General features: G+C 43.8%; 1 protein-coding gene and 1 long non-coding RNA gene across 2 annotated transcripts in view; both read right to left on the bottom strand.

Annotated features, from left to right (window-relative positions):
- Positions 1-10,885, bottom strand: part of LOC139278487 (uncharacterized) — a 40,060-nt gene extending 29,175 nt beyond the window's left edge. Inside the window, exon 1 of the long non-coding RNA XR_011596279.1 lies at positions 10,849-10,885. This is a non-coding gene — a long non-coding RNA (uncharacterized lncRNA). The remainder of the gene's footprint in view (positions 1-10,848) is intronic.
- The window catches only part of srpk2 (SRSF protein kinase 2), a 291,734-nt gene extending 280,359 nt beyond the window's left edge, over positions 1-11,375 (bottom strand). Inside the window, 4 exon segments of the mRNA XM_070897312.1 lie at positions 10,993-11,053; positions 11,246-11,264; positions 11,266-11,331; positions 11,334-11,375. Coding sequence (XP_070753413.1) covers positions 10,993-11,053; positions 11,246-11,264; positions 11,266-11,331; positions 11,334-11,375 — 188 coding nt within the window.
- Between the last annotated feature and the right edge of the window lie 8,385 nt (positions 11,376-19,760).

Raw genomic sequence — 19,760 nt, 5'->3', positions numbered from 1 at the left:
AGGCTCCATGAATTTCCCCATCCTCAATGATAGCAGAGCCCAGCAGGCAAATGCAAAAGACAAGACTAAAACGTTTTCAACCATCTTCAGCCAGAAGTGCCTAGTGGATGATCCATATCGGCCTCCTCCTGAGGTCCCCACCATCACAGAAGCCAGTCTTCAGCCAATTTGATTCACTCTATGTGATATCAAGAAGCAGCTGAGCGCACTGGGTACAGCAAAAGCCAAGGGCCCCAGCAACATCCCGGCTGTCGTGCTGAAGACGTGCTCCAGAACTAGCCACGCTTCTCGACAAGCTCTTCGACTACAACTACAACACTGGCATCGACCCGACAATGTGGAAAACTGCCCAGGTATGTCCGATTCACAAAAAGGACAAATCTAACCAGGCCAATTACCGTTCCATCAGTCTACTCACAATCATCAGCAAAGCGATGGAAAAGGTGTCGTCGACAGTGCTAGCAAGTGGCACTTACTCACTAATAACCTGCTCACCTAGGCTCAGTTTGGGTTCCACCAGAACCACTCGGCTCCAGACCTCATTACAGCCTTGGTCCAAATATGGACAAAAGAGCTGAATTCCAGAAGTGAAGTGAGAGTGACTGCCCTTGACATCAAGGAGCCCTAGTAAAATTGAAGTCAATAGGAATCAGGGGGGAAAACTCTCCACAGGCTGGAGTCATACCTAGCATAAAGGAAGATGGTTGTGGTTGTTGGAGGTCAATCAGCCTCAGGACACTGCCACAAGAGTTCCTCAAAGCAGTGTCCTAGGCCCAACCATCTTCAGCTGCTTCATCAATGACCTTCCTTCCAGCATAAGGTCAGAAGTGGGGATGTTCCCTGATGATTGCACAGTGTTCAGTTCCATTCGCAACTCCTCAGAAAATGAAGCAGTCCATGCCAGCATGCAGCAAGACCTGGGTGACATTCAAGCTTGGGCTGATAAGCAAGTAACATTTGCGCCACACAAGTGTCAGGCAATGACCATCTCCAACAAGCAAGATAGCTCCAAATTAGAAAGAATTTGGAATGCAATTGCATTTTTTAATTTCATGATACAGTGGACAATTCCTCGATATTGAATGGCAATACTATCACTGAATCCCCCACCAATATCCTGGGGGTCACCAATGGACCAGCCACATAAATACCGTGGCAACAAGAGCAGGTCAGAGGCTGGGTATTCTATGGCGAGTGTCTCACCTCCCGACTCCCCAAAGCCTTTCCGCCATCTACCAGGCACAAGTCAGGAGTGTGATGGAATACTCTTCATTTGCCTGGATGAGTGCAGCTCCAATATCACAAGAAGCTCAACACCCTCCAGGATAAAGCAACCCGCTTGATTGGCACCCCATTCACCACATTCAACATTCATTCCCTCCACCACTGGCACACCATGGCTGTGGCGTGTACCATCTACAAGATGCCACTGCAACAGCTCCCAAAGCCTCGACTTCTACCACCTAGAAGGACAAGGGCAGTAGGCACATGGAAGTTCCATCACCTGAAAGTTTCCCTCCAAGTTACACACCTCCTGACTTGGAAAAATAGCCATTCCTTCATCGTTGCTGGGTCGAAATCCTGGAACTCCTTCCCTTACAGCACTGTGGGAGTTCTTTCACAAGGACTGCAGCAGTTCAAGGCCGTGGATAACCACCACCTTCTCAAGGGCAATTAGGGATGGGCAAGAAAGGCTGGCCTTGCCAGTGACGCCCACTTCCCGGAACGAATAAAAAAATATATTAATTTTCTTATTTCAAAATGTCGGTAACATCTTCAATTTCATTAGTGCCAAGACAAAGAGCTCCAAAATGCATTTGCATTTTTAAATTTCATGATACAGGACGAACAGCATTCCTTCTTCGGTGCAGCAATATACTACAAGAACAAATAAACTTGTATATCTTAGCACCTTTCACATCTGACATCCCAAAGCATTTCATAGCCAATGAACTGCTTTGGAAGTGTAGTCACCGTTATCTTGAAGGCAAACGCATCTGCCAATTTGCGCACAGCAAAGTCCCACAGACAGCAATGAGACAAGTGACCAGATAATCTATTTTTGGAAGTGCTGATTAAGGGACAACTCCCTGCTCTTTTTCAAATAGTTCCACTGGATCTTTTAGAACGAGCAGACGGAGTCTTTTTTTAATGTCTCATCCAAAAGACAGCAGCTCCAACAATGCAGCACTCATACAGTGCTGCACTGAAGTGTCAGCCTCGAGCCTCAATTATGTGCTGAAGTCACTGGAGTGGGGCTTGAACCTACAACCTCCTCACTGAACAAATGTATGACCACTGGGATAAGATGTCAGTGTACTGCAAACTAAATAATTTGGTTGGTGCACAATTTATTGAAATAGGAACTTTTTCTTCTTGCTCATTTGTTACCGTAAATTTGGACCGTAAGTTTGGATATTTGCACAATAATTTTGGATAAAGTAACCAGCCTAATTTCTTGGGTCCTATTAATGTCCTTAAGATGAAGCACACTGGAACCATACTACACGATTACTAAATAATTATCTACCAAGTCGGCAATTTGCTGGTTGCAGGGGGAGGGGATATTTATGTAGATGGGAAATCACATAATTGTGGCTCTTTCAGTTGATTATATAGCACAAGTAGCAGCCACCCAGACCACTTAGCAGCTTATCCAATGAGCGGCTGAGCCATACAGATGACAGAGGCCCCATGTTTAATCTTCAATATTTACTGAGTTAATGGAACTATTATTAGCGGCACAACAACTGATTTTCAAGCCCCTAATTTATGGAAGAGGGCATGAATTGGCCCTTATTCCCACTTCTAATTGCTATCTGAAGGACTAGAGGGGAGTTGAGAACACTTTTCACCCAGAGGGTGGTGGGTGTCTGAAACTCACTGCCTGAAAGGATGGTCAACACAGAAATCCTCATTACATTTAAAAAGTACTTGGCTATGCTATAACCTACAGGGCTACGGACCAAGAAATGGAAAGTGGGATTCGGCTGGATAGCTCTTTTTCGATCTGCACAGTCACAATGGGCCGAATGGCCACCTTCTCAGAAATTTACAGCACAGAAGCTGAATGGCCTGTCGAGACTCCTGGTCAGATGGACAAGGTACCAGAGGACAGCCAGCACCAGTAAAACTATACCCAGTAAAAATTAATGCTTTTAGAAGGAAGAAATATAGTGAGGGGGGAAAAAAAAACTTAAGAAATACAGGTGATAGAAAAGGAAATGTCTAAATTGCACAATAGTATGACCTTTTTTTGATGACTGCTACATTATCTTCATCATCTCTACATTGCAAATCCTGTTGTGTCCAATGGAGACCACCACCAGGCTATGAATATAAATGAAAAAGCAGTGGCAACAGACCCATATTGTGCTCCACTCTCAAAACCACCAGTACAATGTAAAAGCATGTCGAGTGCCAGCATTTTTCCACAAACAGATCAAATAGAGAGCATATTTTGAATGGATTAGAGTCTATAATTAAGGATAGAGTGACTGAACTCCTTGAACATTTTCAGCTGATCAGAGAGCCAGCATGGATTTGTAACAGGTATGTCATGCCTGACAAAGCTAATTAATCTTTTTTGAAGAAGTGACTAAAGTAGTGGACCAGGGAATGTCTATGGATGTTATTTATATGGACTTCCAGAAGACATTTGATAAAGCCCCTCATAAGAGACTGTTAGCTAAAGTTGATGCTCATGGAATTGAGAGCAAATTATTGACCTGGTTAGGAAATTGACTGATTGGCAGGAGATAGAAAATAGGGGTAATGGGCAGGTACTCAAATTGGCAGGATGTAACTAGTGGTGTCGCACAGGGATGTATGCTGGGGCCTCAACTATTTACTGTATTTATTAACGATTTAGATGACGGGATTAAGAGCCACATATCCAAGTTTGCCAATGCATCAAAGATGGGCAGCATTGCAAGCAGTGCAGATTGAAGCATTATGGATATATTAATAGAACAATAATGCCATCTCACAATTCAATCGTGAGACGTGATTCACTTCAGAAAGCTCAATTTTAAACTTCGTCTGCAATATTGTTGCCATGCTGAGCAAACCAGAAGTGTGCACGCTGTCAGTTTGCAGAGGAGTCCAACTCGTTGGGCATGCTGGGAGCTGTAGTGCCATTCTCATCATAACACCGACCGGTGTCGCGCAAGTCCGCCTCGACGAGAACTGCATTTGCTGCAGTGCAAGGCTTCACACCATTCACCTGTGCACGTGCACGAATCAACAGAGTCAACAAGTGCGATCAGGTGAGGGCGAGGAGAGATGGTGGAGAGTGACAGGGAGATAGGGTACAGAGAGGTCTGGGAGAAAGATGAAGAGAGAGCGAGAGCGAAAAAGAGATGGGGGCACAGAGCAAGGGATGGGAGAAATAAGCAGAAAGATGGAGGTAGAGAGAGCGCGCGCATGATGGGAAAGTGACAGGGAGAGAGGGAGAGATGGAGGTACAAAGAGAGGAATGGGAAAGAGTAGAGAGCGCGGAATGAGAGAGATAGGGAGCGCGCATGTGAGAGAGAGGACGAGACTCTGGGGAGGGGGAAAGAGATACAGACCAGTGAAGGAGAGAAAGAGGATTGGACAGCGAAATAAAGAGATTCGGCTGGCGGGGAGAGGAGTGTGGGAGAGATTGGGGGAGAAAGAGAGAGAGAGATACCAGGCTGGTAGAGAGGAGGAGTAGACACAGAGGGCAAGAGATAGTGAGATACAGGGAAAACAGGAAGGCAGGAGGAGACAGATGAGAGAAAGAGAGGTAGTGGGAAAAAGACAATGACAGGGTAGAGCAATTGACGGAGAAATGTGAGGGAGAAAGAATGGAAGGAGGCAGCAAAAGAGAGAAACCAGAGGGATTGGGGAGGGAGACCAGATGCAAGGGGGAGCAAGGAGAGTGGGAGCAAGAGAGGGGGAGCAAGGAGGGGAGAGAACAGAACGAGGAGAGGAGACCGATAGATGGATGGGAGCATGGCAAAGGAGGGGGGCAATGAGGAGTGTGTTCAAGTGTTGAGGCTGCACCAGATGGTTTTCTTGAGTTCAGTGACAAAAAAGTCATTCCTGTGGTTACCCCACACGCTCAGCTAACTGAAGTGACTATCTGCCAATATCTGGTAATGTAGCATTGCCCAAGGTAAATCAGAACACATTTGTTATTGTAATTTGCTAGTTGGATAGGACACCAGCACTCCCATTTATTTGGATAATGGAATACACCAGTAGTTCTTAAACTGGGGTCCGTGCAGACAGAAGAGGGGAGAAAAGAAATCCTGAAACACTCAGCAGCTGTGCAGTGAGTAGGCGGGCGGTGAAGGGTTACACGTGAAACGATGATACTGTTCCCAACAGGAGCCACCCAGCCTAATTACACTCCAGGAAGAGAAAGGTGTTGTGCGGTGAAGTATTCAACAGGTTGGTGAACCTGTAGGGTTACCTTTAAGCAAAGGGAAGAGAAAAGTTTTCACATCATCAATCACATCAATATTCAGAGGGGATGATTACAACTCCTGTCTCCATGAGAAGGTGTTTTTGATTTTTTTCCCCCCAAAACTTATCTTTGGTTGACAGCTGCAGGGACTGGATTGCATGGTGGTTGTGTTGGGCACCAGGTGAAGGGTAGTGATAACGGGTAAGATTTTTAAAAAGTTTTTTGTAAAGCATTTTCAGATGCAGTCATATAGTTTTTGTAAAGAGCTGTGACCTGTTAAAGATTAAATAAAACCACTAATGAGGACTTATAAGCCAAAAAATAGCAACTCATGATTTTTGAAAGTTTGTCTCATGATTCATGAGACGGTGGGGTTGGCATTACTGATTAAGTGACTGTCAAAACGGTGGAAAATGGATTTCAATTTAGGCAAGTGTGAGGTCATTCACGTTGGAACTAAAAAGGATATATCAGTGTACTTTATAAATGGTGAATAGTTAGAAACAGTGGAATCCAAAGAGACTTGGGGGTCAATGGGCATAGATTATTAACAGGTACAAAAAAAAAATCAAAGTCTAATGGAATGCTGGCCTTTCTATCTAGAGAACTAGAACAAGAGGGAATAGAAGTTATGCTATAGCTATACAAAGCCTGCTTAGACCACACCTAGAGTACTGTGTACAGTTCGAGGCACCACACCTTAGGAATTATGTATTGGCTTAGGAGGGAGTGCAGCGTAGATTTACTAGAATAATACTTCGACTACAAAAGGTTAAATTATGAGGAGAGATTACACAAACTAGGGATGTATTACCTGTAATTTGGAAGATTAAAGAGTGATTTGGTTGAAGTTTTCAAGAGATTAAGGGGAACGGATAGGATCGACAAACTATTTCCACTGATTGGGGAATCTAGTACTGGGGTACATAGCCTAAATGTTAGAGCCAGGCCTTGAAGGAAACACTTCTACATGTAAATGTCAGTAGAAGTTTGGAACTCTCTTCCACAAATGGCAGCTGATGCTGGATCAATTGTTAAGATTTAAAATCTGAGATTGATAATATCTTTGGTTAACAAAAACCTAAGGGATACGAGGCAAAGGCAAATATATGGAATTAAGTCGCAGAAAGTCGCATGATCTCATTGAATGGCAGAACAGGCTCGAGGGACTGAATGGCCTACTCTTGTTCCCATGTTTTTACATCATTTCCAGTCATCGTCATAAGCTACTTTTACAGTTCAAATTCCAGACAACCAGCATCTGTGAGCCAGTTCTCAACATTTACACTATTAAATCTAGTTCCCTTATCCCAAAATTTGAGACCTACAATAAAAACTATCATTCTCTTCCAAGGCACATTTAATAGCGTGAATATAGGAGCTGTTAAAGGAACAGGATTAGACCATTCACCCCTTCGAGCCTGTTCTGTCATTAAACATCATGATTGATCTGTACTTTGGCTCCATATTCTTTTATGTCTTTGTCAAGCAAAAATCTCACTCTGATTTAAAATTATTAATTGAGCTAGTATCTACTGCTTTCCGTGGGAGAGTTCCACATTTCTACTACCCTTTGCGTGAAGAAGTGTTTCATAACTTCTCTCCTGAATGGCGTGGCTCTGATTTATTGGTTATGTCCAGTTATCCTAGATTCCACCACCAGCAGAAAAGGTTTCTCTCCATCTACCCTCTCAATTACTTTCAAAATCCAAAAAACCTCAATCAAATCACCCCTTAAATTCTTATATATTCCAGTGAATACAAGCCTAGTTTATGTAATCACTCCTCATAATCTAATCCTTGGAGCTCTGGTAACATTCTGGTAAACCTGCATTGCATCCCTTCCAAGATCAATATAGCCTGAGATGCAGTGCCCAGCTTTGTAAACATTACTCCAGATGTGATCTAACCAGAGCTTTGTATAGCGGTCGTAAAACTTGCTCCCCTTTATATTCTAGCCCTCTAATTATAAAGGCAAACATTTTTTTTTATTTGTTCCTGGGATATGGGTGTTGCTGGCAAGGCCAGCATTTACTGCCCATCTCTAATTGCCCTCGAGAAGGTGGTGATGATGCACCTTCTTGAACCGCTGCAGTCAGCGTGGTGAAGGTACTCCCACTTTGATGTTAGGGAGGGAGTTCCAGGATTTTGACCCAGCGACCACGAAGGAAGAATGATATATTTCCAAGTCAGGGTGGTGTGTGACTTGGAGGGGAACTTGGGAGGTGATGGTGTTCTCATGCGCCTGCTGCCCTTGTCCTTCTCGGTGGTAGAGATCATGGGTTTGGGAGGTGCTGTCGAAGCAAGTTGCTGCAGTGCATCTTGTAGATGTTACACACTGAAGCCACAGTCCACCAGTGGTGGAGGGAGTGCCAATCAAGCAGGCTGCTTTGTCCTGGATGGTGTCAAGCTTCTTGAGTATTGTTGGAACTGCACTCATCCAGGCAAGTGAAAGTATTCCATCACATTCATGTCTTGTGCGTTGGAGAGACACTCTCCTCAGAATACCCAGCCTCTCACCTGCTCCTGTAGTCACAGTATTTATGTGGCTAGTCCAGTTAAATTTCTGGATAATGGTGACCCCCAGAATGTTGATGTTGGGGAATTTGGCAACGGTAATGCCGTTGAATGTCATAGGACAGTGGTTAGACTCTCGCTTGTTGGAGATGGTCATTGCCTGGCACTTAAGTGGCAAGTAGCATTCGCACCACACATCAGCCCAAGCCTGAAGGTCGTCCAGGTCTTGCTGCATGCAGGCATGGACTGCTTTATTATCTGGGGAGTTGCAAATGGAACTAAACACTGTGCAATCATCAGCGAACAACCCTACTTCTGACATTATTAAGGTGGGAAGGTCATTGATGAAGCAGCTGAAGTTGGTTGGGCCGAGGACACTGACTTGAGGAACTCCGCGGTAATGTCCTGAGGTGAGATAATTGACCTACAACCACAACCATCTTCTTTTGTGCTAGGATGACTCCAGCCAGTGGAGAGTTTTCCTCCCCGATTCCATTAGCCTTTTTGATTATTTTTTGTACCTGACTACTACATTTTAGTGATCAATGTATATGGACCCCTAAATCTCTTTGGACTTACACTGTTCCTAGCTTTTCATTATTTAAGTAGCACTTGGATCTATCCTTTTTTGGTCCAAAATGGATGACCATTTACCCATCTGCCAATTTTGCCCACTCACTTAATTTATCAATGTCTCTTTGTATCTTTATGCTCCCGTCTACACTACTTACTATACAAACAATCTTTGTGTCATCAACAAACTTGGATATATGGCTCTTTATTTTGTGTTAACTAAGTCATTAATAAATATAATGAATAACTGAGGCCCCAGCATAGATTTTTGAGGGACATCGCTAATCAATTCCTTCCAATTCTCATTATCCCTACTCTCTGTCTTCTACTGCCTATCCAAGTCAATAATTTACCTTCAATTCCGTGATCTTCAATTTTAACTAAGTCTCTTATGTGGAACCTAATCGAATACCTTCTGGAAGTCCATATAAACTGCATCCCATGTCTACTACTTTAGTTACTTCCTCAAAAAATTCAATTAAGTCATTAGACATGACCAACCATTTACAAATCCTTCTAATGAAAAGTCATCAACCTGAAACTTTGTTTCACTCTCCACAGATGTTGCCTGACCTGCTGAGTATTTCCAGCATTTTACAACTCCATACTGGCTCTCTCTAATCAGCTCATATTTCTCCAAGTACTCAGTCACTCTGTCCTTAACTATAGATGTGTCAGTCTTTAGTGCTATTATTTTTTTGAATACTTTTCACAGACATCAGCCACCCAGAATCCAACCTAAACAATCAATATAACAGTAAAACTCATCCTAAGGAGCTCAAAACCTTATACAAACCTTTACCACCCAATCAAAGTCTGTTGTTAACGACTGATAAGTTACTTAATGCTTTGGCAGCAGCAACTCCTGCAGGTGCTTACTTGGAATTATATATAATAATTTGTAATGAATTAAACAAAATTAATTCACATATAATCCAAAATCAAGTTCTCAATTTGGTGCATCAAAAGCCCAGGCCAAGAAAGTTTTGATTTGACCATACAAAACAAAGCTTTATGTTTACTCTTAACATAACTGGCTTAATAGTAACACTGTGTATTCAATATACAAACCACTACATCACAGAATTGCAGGCTACACATTTGTATCCACGACTCCCGAAGTATATATTTTTGAAAGATTAAATAAGGTCAGACAGACTCATCTCTTGATATGTTAGTCACCGCAAAACAAACACTAGAAGAGGCGGAGAACAAAGCCTGGTTTTATACTCAACTTATTGTACAGCATTGTCTGTCAGCACAACCGTACAGGCCAGATATTCTATTTCCACATATCAGAACTATATACACCTTCGCCCAGCATTAGGGAAGGGCCTATCGCCAGAGTCACATCATTCTGAATAAGTTTAGAAAAAAGTCACACATGTTCAGGTATTATGAAGAACTGTTCACAACTAAGAAACTGCAAGTATGTAAGCCTTGCATCTGTGCAGTTTAATGTCACCACCCATATTCCAAATTCATCCTACAGCATAAATCAGAGAGGAAAATAATATATACACACAGGATATTGCACTGATGAAAATATATTCCCACTGCGGCTTTACAAGCAACAAAGTTCCACAATTCACAATGCTTGGGAGTTTAAAATCAAAGGACCAAACATAAGTTACTGGCATCAAATAACATACCATACATGTGATATCACTTTGTTTTGCCTTATCTTTTCTTTGTGATGTGGTCAAGCACAGAATGGATGAAACGGTGAAAGGATAAGCAACTGAACAGTCATCAGACACAACCTCATTAGTGATCGTAGAACTAGACCAACCTCTTTCATATACTGAAACAAAGTGATCCCTCCCCAGTGGCTCAGTACAATATATGGTGTAGTACAGAGCCACATAGATCAGGAAGGTGACAGCTATTCAAATACAAGTATTATCCAAAAGACACAATATAATGCAAATTAGCAAATAGAGAAATGGTGCTTATGGGTAGAAAAGTCCATCAAGAACTGTAGTGCCAAAGTGACATTACATGCACATTCTATCTGAATGGTTCACATGCCTCAAAACTACAAGCGAATGCCAATTAGTTTACAAATAAAACACCCTTTCACACATAAGAACGCACACTTTAACCTTGAGGGTTATAATTGTTGGCAAATTCTTCAAAAAATATTCAAAAGCAACATTAACCACAAATTAGATATTTTAAAATCAAATTGAGCCAAGCACAAATTATACAGACTGGCAAAAAGGCTGACATTTCTAAAAACACTTTAGTATAAAACAAAACAATAAACGTTGGAACAGATGCATTGCTGTATCAACACAAAACATTATATAAAAAGATTATACCCGTGCTTCGCAGCATCAGCCAGTGAATAAAAGCCCTTTTTTTCTGCCCAAGCCCAAACCACCGTTACCAGATCCAGCAACAGCAGGAGGAGGAGGAGCAGCATCAGTCACACAAATACACACCACTCTCTCTGCTCTACTCACTTTTTATGAGCCTTCTCTTTCTTTCCTTTCGGCCTCCTCTTTCGAGCTTGAATAGCCAGGACTGACAAGGCAAGACATACAAAAGAAGAGAAGAAAAAAAATATATATAAATAGAATAAAAATCCACCTCTCCGCAGCAACAACAACAAAAAAAACCCCGCAATCATCTAATATAACGCGGTTTGTTTCCATTTTTGTGTTTTTAAAAAGTCGCTGATGTTCAAATTCACCGGCGGACTGTATTTTTCTTTACCTTTCCTGGAACTCATTTTTCCAGCCGGGATTGTCCTCGCTGAGCCGCGCGCAGGCGCAACCGTCAACTTCCAGGCGCTCGAGCGCAAAGAAACTCGGTTGACCAGTACACAAATGACGTCACTTGCCATACATGGAAGCTATGACATTAAAAGGCCGATGTATGTGTATATATGTATATGATGATATGTATATAATATATGTATAAATATTAAAGAATATTATCTGTATGTGTTTTAAACATTAATATTTTGGTCTCGTTTTCTTTACAAAACAACAATAAAAGTCAACTTTAGCCAGTGGCTCAATTGCCAGCACCCTCGCCTCTGAGTTAGCAGGTTGTGGGTTCAAGTCCCACTCTAAGAGACTTGAGCACAAAAATCTAGACTGAATCGCCAGTGCAGTACTGAGGGAGTGCTGCACTGTTGGAGGTGCCATCTTTCGGATGAGGCGTTAAACCGAGGCCCCATCTACTCTCTCAGGTGGACGTAAAATATCCCATGGTAGTATTGCAAAAAAGAGTAGGGGAGATATCCCTGGTTTCCTGGCCAATATTTATCCCTCAATCAACATCACAAAAATAAAACAGATTATCTGGTCATTATCACATTGCTGTTTATGGGAGTTTGCTGTGCGCACATTGACTGCTGCATTTCCTACATTACAACAGTGACTAACTACACTTCAAAAAGTACTTCATTGGCTGTAAAGCATTTTGAGACATCCGGTGGTCGTGAAAGACAATATATAAATGCAAGTCTTTCTTTTTTCAAAAATCTATATATTATTTCGGTAATAATTTTGACATGAATAAATAAATGATTTCAGAGGTGAACAGCAATAAACATATTCCCGTAGTTTGATGCACTGATTATAACGTTCACTTGCTTCCTTATCGTCTTGAGAGGACATGCTGTCCTGTTCAGTGCCAGGGGTGTGGACTTGAATAAGCTTCTTCTTTAACTGTGGTTATTGCGCAGCATCGATGCTTGGTTTTGGTTCTGTCGCTATGGTTGTAAACTACCGCCAAAAATCACACGAGCCTTTCTTCCACTGTTCTGCAAGTTGTTTCCCGTTCATATGTACAGTCTATTGAAAGTTAAAGGTGTTTTAAAGGCCAAATAAGATATGATTTAACCTAATTTGTGATACATTAATACTGCGGTATATGATTTACATTTGGTTTACAAAGTTTTGCAACATGTCATCTTTTGAAACTTTACTCATACTAAGGGGGGAGTATCATCCAGAAAAGTCATTAGGCAAGCATTTTCTACTGCCTGTGAGCACATACACACAGTATTGTCATTGTCATTGCAGGTCCGAGGAACAGGAGTCGGCCATTCAGCCTCTCAAGCCTGCTCTGCCATTCAGTTAGGTCATGGCTGATCTGTATCAACTCCATTTAATCGCCTTAGTTCCATATCCATTAATAGCCTTAACTTTAGCAGTTCATGTTGACATGGTTCCTCCCCACTCCCTCTGTTAATGCCCTTGAATTTTGTCCTGTGGCATACAGAGGTGTCAATCCCAGCGATTAGTGCAGGGAGCGCACTGAGAATTGAGCAGGACTTCTCCAGTTCATTAGCCAGGGCACCGAAGGGGGTTGGGAGGGGGTGGCGGCAGGGCTGAGTGGGCCCCATTCTGCTGTTTTTTTTAAAGAAAATGTTGACATGTTGACTGGGCCCTTAAAACCCCGATTTTTGGCATGAAATGTTAACAATTGGGACGTATGATGTTCCCAGATTTTCTGCGGTCCAACTTTAGAAATCTAACATATCAAATTGATTCTAAGCAATTTGCTAATCTAGAACACTGAAGCAGGACTTCTTCCTCACCAACCTTCACTGAAGAGCCCTATAAAACTTTTTTTCGAGGTTTCCGCCCCGCCACAGTACCAAAATAACTCTCAAAAAAATCACAAATGACATCCTATGTGACTGTTACAAAGGTAAACTATCCTTCCTCGTCCTTCTAGACCTATCTGCAGTCTTTGACACGGTTGACCACGCCAGTCTCCTCCAACACCTCTCCACCTTTGTCCACTGAGTGAGACTGCACTTGCCTGGTTCCATTCTTATCGATCTAATCGTAGCCAGAGAATCACCAACAATTGCTTCTCTGCCCACTCCTGCATCATTACCTCGGGTATCCTCCAACGATCTAACCTTGGCTGCCTTCTATTTCTCATCTATATGCTGTCCCTTGGCGACATCATCCGAAAACTCAGCGTCAGTTTCCACATGTACACTGATGAAATTCAGCTCCAGCACACCACCACACCTCTTGACCCTTCCACTGTATCTAAATTGTCAGACTGTTTGTCCAACATCCAGTAGTGGATGAGCAGAAATGTTCTACAGTTAAATATTGGGAAGACCAAAGACATTATCTTCAGTCCCCGCCACAAACTTCGTTTCCTACTCACCAACTCCATCCCTCATCTGTCTAAGGCTGAACCAGACTGTTTGCAACCTTGGTGTCATATTTGACCCTGAAATGAGCTTCTGGCCAAGTATCTGCACTATAAGACCGCCTATTTCCACCTCCATAACATTGCCTGCCTCTGCTGCTGAAACCCTAATCCATGCCTTTGTTACCTCTAGACATGACTATTCTAACGCACTTCTGACTGGCCTCCCATGTTCTATTCAATGTAAATTTGAGGTCATCCTAAACTCGGCTGGCCGGGTCACAACTCGCACCAAGTCCTGTTCATCCATCACCCCTGTGCTCGCTGACCTACATTGGCTCCCAGTTAAGCCACGCCTTGATTTTAAAATTCTCATCCCTGCTTTCAAATCCCTCCATGGCCTCGCCCCTCCCTATCTCTGTAATCTCCTCCTGGGATATCTGCACTCCTCTAATTCTGCTCTCTTGTGCATCCTCGATTTTAATTTCTCAACCATTGGTGGCTGTGCCTTCAGCTTCCTAGACCCTAAGTTCCAGAATTCCCTGCCTAAACCTCTCCACCTCTCTACCTCTCTTTCCTCATTTAAAACGCTCCTTAAAACCTACCTTTTTGACCAAGCTTTTGGTTAGCTGCCCTAATTTCTCCTTATGTGGCTTGGTGTCAAATTCTTTGTCTTATAACACTGCTGTGAAGTGGCTTGAGATGTTTTACTACATTAAACGCACAATATAAATACAAGATGTTTTTGTTGTTTTGGTCAGGCTTAAAATCTTGGGTGGAGATTCAAAAAAGTGCAACATTCAGTTCCTTAAATATGCATAACCAGCCAAAGGTAGGTCTGACACTTCAACATAAAACTGAGAGAAATACATTAAGAACACAAATAGATCAAAACATTAATCATTCACAGATGTTGGCCCATCCAAGCTGATTTATTTCCATGCCATCCACTACCTGCTCTCTCAATCCTTTTCCCAATCAAATCCTGGCCACTTAGTTACCTCTTCTTGCCCTTATGCTTGCCAATATTGTAAGTGGTTCTCTTTGCTCAGGCACCATCCCCCTTTCTTTCAGAACTGCTGCCTTAAACCACTCCTCAAAAAGCCAATATCTTGGCCCATATGTCCTGGTTACCATCCAATCTCTAACCTCCCTTTCCTCCCTAAGGACATCAAATGGGTCATTGGCTGTTCCTCCATGTCCATCTATCACAAAACTCTCTGTTTGGATTCTTTCAGTACAGCTTCCATCCTGCTCATAGCACCAAGACCACAACTCACAAGGGATATCCTCTGTAACCGCGACTGCAGTGCATTATAGAAACATAGAAACATAGAAAATAGGTGCAGGAGCAGGCCATTCAGCATGAAACTTCAGTACCCCCTTCCTGCTTTCTCGCCATACCCCTTGATCCCCCGAGTAGTAAGGACTTCATCTAACTCCCTTTTGAATATATTTAGTGAATTGGCCCCAACCACTTTCTGTGGCAGAGAATTCCACAGGTTCACCACTCTCTGGGTGAAGAAGTCTCTCCTCATCTCGGTCCTAAATGGCTTACCCCTTATCCTTAGACTGTGACCCCTGGTTCTGGACTTCCCCAACATTGGGAACATTCTTCCTGCATCTAACCTGTCTAAACCCGTCAGAATTTTAAACGTTTCTATGAGGTCCCCTCTCATTCTTCTGAACTCCAGTGAATACAAGCCCAGTTGATCCAGTCTTTCTTGATAGGTCAGTCCCACCATCCCGGGAATCAGTCTGGTGAATCTTCGCTGCACTCCCTCAATAGCAAGAATGTCCTTCCTCAAGTTAGGAGACCAAAATTGTACACAATACTCCAGGTGTGGCCTCACCAAGGCCCTGTACAACTGTAGCAACACCTCCCTGCCCCTGTACTCAAATCCCCTCGCTATGAAGGCCAACATGCCATTTGCTTTCTTAACCGCCTGCTGTACCTGCATGCCAACCTTCAATGACTGATGTACCATGACACCCAGGTCTCGTTGCACCTTCCCTTTTCCTAATCTGTCACCATTCAGATAATAGTCTGTCTCTCTGTTTTTACCACCAAAGTGGATAACCTCACATTTATCCACATTATACTTCATCTGCCATGCATTTGCCCACTCACCTAACCTATCCAAGTCACTCTGCAGCCTCATAGCATCTTCCTCGCAGCTCACACTGCCACCCAACTTAGTGTCATCCGCAAATTTGGAGATACTACATTTAATCCCCTCGTCTAAATCATTAATGTACAATGTAAACAGCTGGGGCCCCAGCACAGAACCTTACGGTACCCCACTAGTCACTGCCTGCCATTCTGAAAAGTCCCCATTTACTCCTACTCTTTGCTTCCTGTCTGACAACCAGTTCTCAATCCACGTCAGCACACTACCCCCAATCCCATGTGCTTTAACTTTGCACATTAATCTCTTGTGTGAGACCTTGTCGAAAGCCTTCTGAAAGTCCAAATATACCACATCAACTGGTTCTCCTTTGTCCACTTTACTGGAAAAATCCTCAAAAAATTCCAGAAGATTTGTCAAGCATGATTTCCCCTTCACAAATCCATGCTGACTTGGACCTATCATGTCACCATTTTCCAAATGCGCTGCTATGACATCCTTAATAATTGATTCCATCATTTTACCCACTACTGAGGTCAGGCTGACCAGTCTATAATTCCCTGTTTTCTCTCTCCCACCTTTTTTAAAAAGTGGGGTTACATTGGCTACCCTCCACTCGATAGGAACTGATCCAGAGTCAATGGAATGTTGGAAAATGACTGTCAATGCATCCGCTATTTCCAAGGCCACCTCCTTAAGTACTCTGGGATGCAGTCCATCAGGCCCTGGGGATTTATCGGCCTTCAATCCCATCAATTTCCCCAACACAATTTCCCGACTAATAAAGATTTCCCTCAGTTCCTCCTCTCTACTAGACCCTCTGACCTCTTTTATATCCGGAAGGTTGTTTGTGTCCTCCTTAGTGAATACTGAACCAAAGTACTTGTTCAATTGGTCTGCCATTTCTTTGTTCCCCGTTATGACTTCCCCTGATTCTGACTGCAGGGGACCTACGTTTGTCTTTACTAACCTTTTTCTCTTTACATACCTATAGAAACTTTTGCAATCCGCCTTAATGTTCCCTGCAAGCTTCTTCTCGTACTCCATTTTCCCTGCCCTAATCAAACCCTTTGTCCTCCTCTGCTGAGTTCTAAATTTCTCCCAGTCCCCAGGTTCGCTGCTATTTCTGGCCAATTTGTATGCCACTTCCTTGGCTTTAATACTATCCCTGATTTCCCTAGATAGCCACGGTTGAGCCACCTTCACTTTTTTATTTTTACGCCCGACAGGAATGTACAATTGTTGTCATTCATCCATGCGGTCTCTAAATGTCTGCCATTGCCCATCCACAGTCAACCCCTTAAGTATCATTCGCCAATCTATCCGAGCCAATTCACGCCTCATACCTTCAAAGTTACCCTTCTTTAAGTTCTGGACCATGGTCTCTGAATTAACTGTATCATTCTCCATCCTAATGCAGAATTCCACCATATTATGGTCACTCTTCCCCAAGATTGTTAATTAGTCCTCTCTCATTACACAACACCCAGTCTAAGATGGCCTCCCCCCTCGTTGGTTCCTCGACATATTGGTCTAGAAAACCATCCCATGCACTCCAGGAAATCCTCCTCCACCGTATTGCTTCCAGTTTGGCTTCCAATCTATGTGCATATTAAAGTCACCCATTATAACTGCTGCACCTTTATTGCATGCACCCCTAATTTCATGTTTGATGCCCTCCCCAACATCACTACTACTGTTTGGAGGTCTGTACACAACTCCCACTAACGTTTTTTGCCCTTTGGTGTTCTGCAGCTCTACCCATATAGATTCCACATCATCCAAGCTAATGTCTTTCCTAACTATTGCATTAATCTCCTCTTTAACCAGCAATGCTACCCCACCTCCTTTCCCTTTTATTCTATCCTTCCTGAATGTTGAGTTCCCAGCCCTGATCATCCTGGAGCCACGTCTCCGTAATCCCAATCACATCATATTTGTTAACATCTATTTGCACAGTTAATTCATCCACCTTATTGCGGATACTCCTTGCATTAAGACACAAAGCCTTCAGGCTTGTTTTTTTAACACCCTTTGTCCTTTTAGAATTCTGCCGCACAGTGGCCCTTCCTGTTCCCCGCCCCGGGCCTCTCCGCCCTCCACCCCCCCCCCCATCTCCCCTCCGTCTCCTGCCTCTGCCTCCCTTTTGTCTCCCTCTGTCTCCCTGCATTGGTTCCCATCCCCCTGCCATATTAGTTTAACTCCTCCCCAACAGCACTAGCAAACACTCCCCCTAGGACATTGGTTCCAGTCCTGCCCAGGTGCAGACCGTCCGGTTTGTACTGGTCCCACCTCCCCCAGAACCGGTTCCAATTCCCCAGGAATTTGAATCCTTCCCTGCTGCACCACTGCTCAAGCCACGTATTCATCTGCGCTATCCTGCGATTCCTACTCTGACTAGCACGTGGCACTGGTAGCAATCCCGAGATTACTACTTTTGAGGTCCTACTTTTTAATTTAGCTCCTAGCTCTTTAAATTCGTTTCGTAGGACCTCATCCCTTTTTTTACCTATGTCGTTGGTACCAATGTGCACCACGACAACTGGCTGTTCTCCCTCCCATTTCAGAATGTCCTGCACCCGCTCCGAGACATCCTTGACCCTTGCACCAGGGAGGCAACATACCATCCTGGAGTCTCGGTTGCGGCCGCAGAAACGCCTATCTATTCCCCTCACCATTGAATCCCCTATCACTATCGCGCTTCCACTCTTTTTCTTGCCCTCCTGTGCAGCAGAGCCAGCCACGGTGCCATGAACTTGGCTGCTGCTGCCCTCCCCTGATGAGTCATCCCCCCCAACAGTACTCAAAACGGTGTATCTGTTTTGCAGGGGGATGACCACACGGGACCCCTGCACTACCTTCCTTGCACTGCTCTTCCTGCTGGTCTTCCATTCCCTATCTGGCTGTGGACCCTTCTCCTGCGGTAAGACCAACTCACTACACGTGATACTCACGTCATTCTCAGCATCGTGGATGCTCCAGAGTGAATCCACCCTCAGCTCCAATTCCGCAACGTGGACCGTCAGGAGCTCGAGGCGGATACACTTCTCACACACGTAGTCGTCAGGGACACCGGAAGTGTCCCTGAGTTCCCACATGGTACAGGAGGAGCATATCACGTGACCGAGCTCTCCTGCCATGCCTTAACCCTTAGATACCCTTAAATTGGTAATAACCATGTTACAGTTCACTTACTGATATAAAAAAGAAAAAGAAAAGCTACTCACCAATCACCAGCCAATCACTTACCCCATTGGCTGTGACGTCACCTTTTGATTCCTTTCTACTTCTATTTTGCTTTCTCTCCCGCTGTAGCTGCACCGGTACGCCTTTTATAGGCCGCTCCGACGCTGCTCCCACCTCTCGCCAACTGCCGCTGGTACTCGAGCTCCCGCTGGGCCTTTTATAGGCCTCTCCAACGCTGCTCCCGCCTCTCGCCAACTGCCGCTGGTACTCGAGCTCCCGCTGGGCCTTTTATAGGCCGCTCCGACGCTGCTCCCGCCTCTCCCCAACTGCCGCTGGTACTCGAGCTCCCGCTGGGCCTTTTATAGGCCGCTCCGACGCTGCTCCCGCCTCTCCCCAACTGCCCCAATTATCCCTACATGTTCTCTTTGGCGTTTCATGGTCTTTGATATGGTCAATAGTGCCATCCTCCTCCTGTGCAATATTGTCCCATGCATTAACTATGTGTGGCTAATTAGGAATCCAGATATGGCTAATTGCATTTATACAATATTTATCCCTCAATCAACATCACTAAAACAGATTATCTGGTCATTATGATAATGCTGTTTATGGGAGCTTGTTGTGCACAAATTGGCTGCCCTTTTCCTACATTACAACAGTGACTACACTTCAGAAGTACTTAATTGGCTGTGAAATGCTTTGGAATGTCCTGAGGTCATGAAAGGTGCAATATAATTGCAAGTCATTCCTTCTTTCTATTAATTCTAGAATCACTTTAAGGCAACTGG

The sequence above is a fragment of the Pristiophorus japonicus genome, chromosome 13 (genome assembly GCF_044704955.1).
Source record: "Pristiophorus japonicus isolate sPriJap1 chromosome 13, sPriJap1.hap1, whole genome shotgun sequence".
NCBI classification, from domain to species: Eukaryota; Metazoa; Chordata; class Chondrichthyes; family Pristiophoridae; genus Pristiophorus; species Pristiophorus japonicus.
Note: the sequence above shows the minus strand (reverse complement) of the source record. Positions and strands in the feature narration are given on the sequence as shown.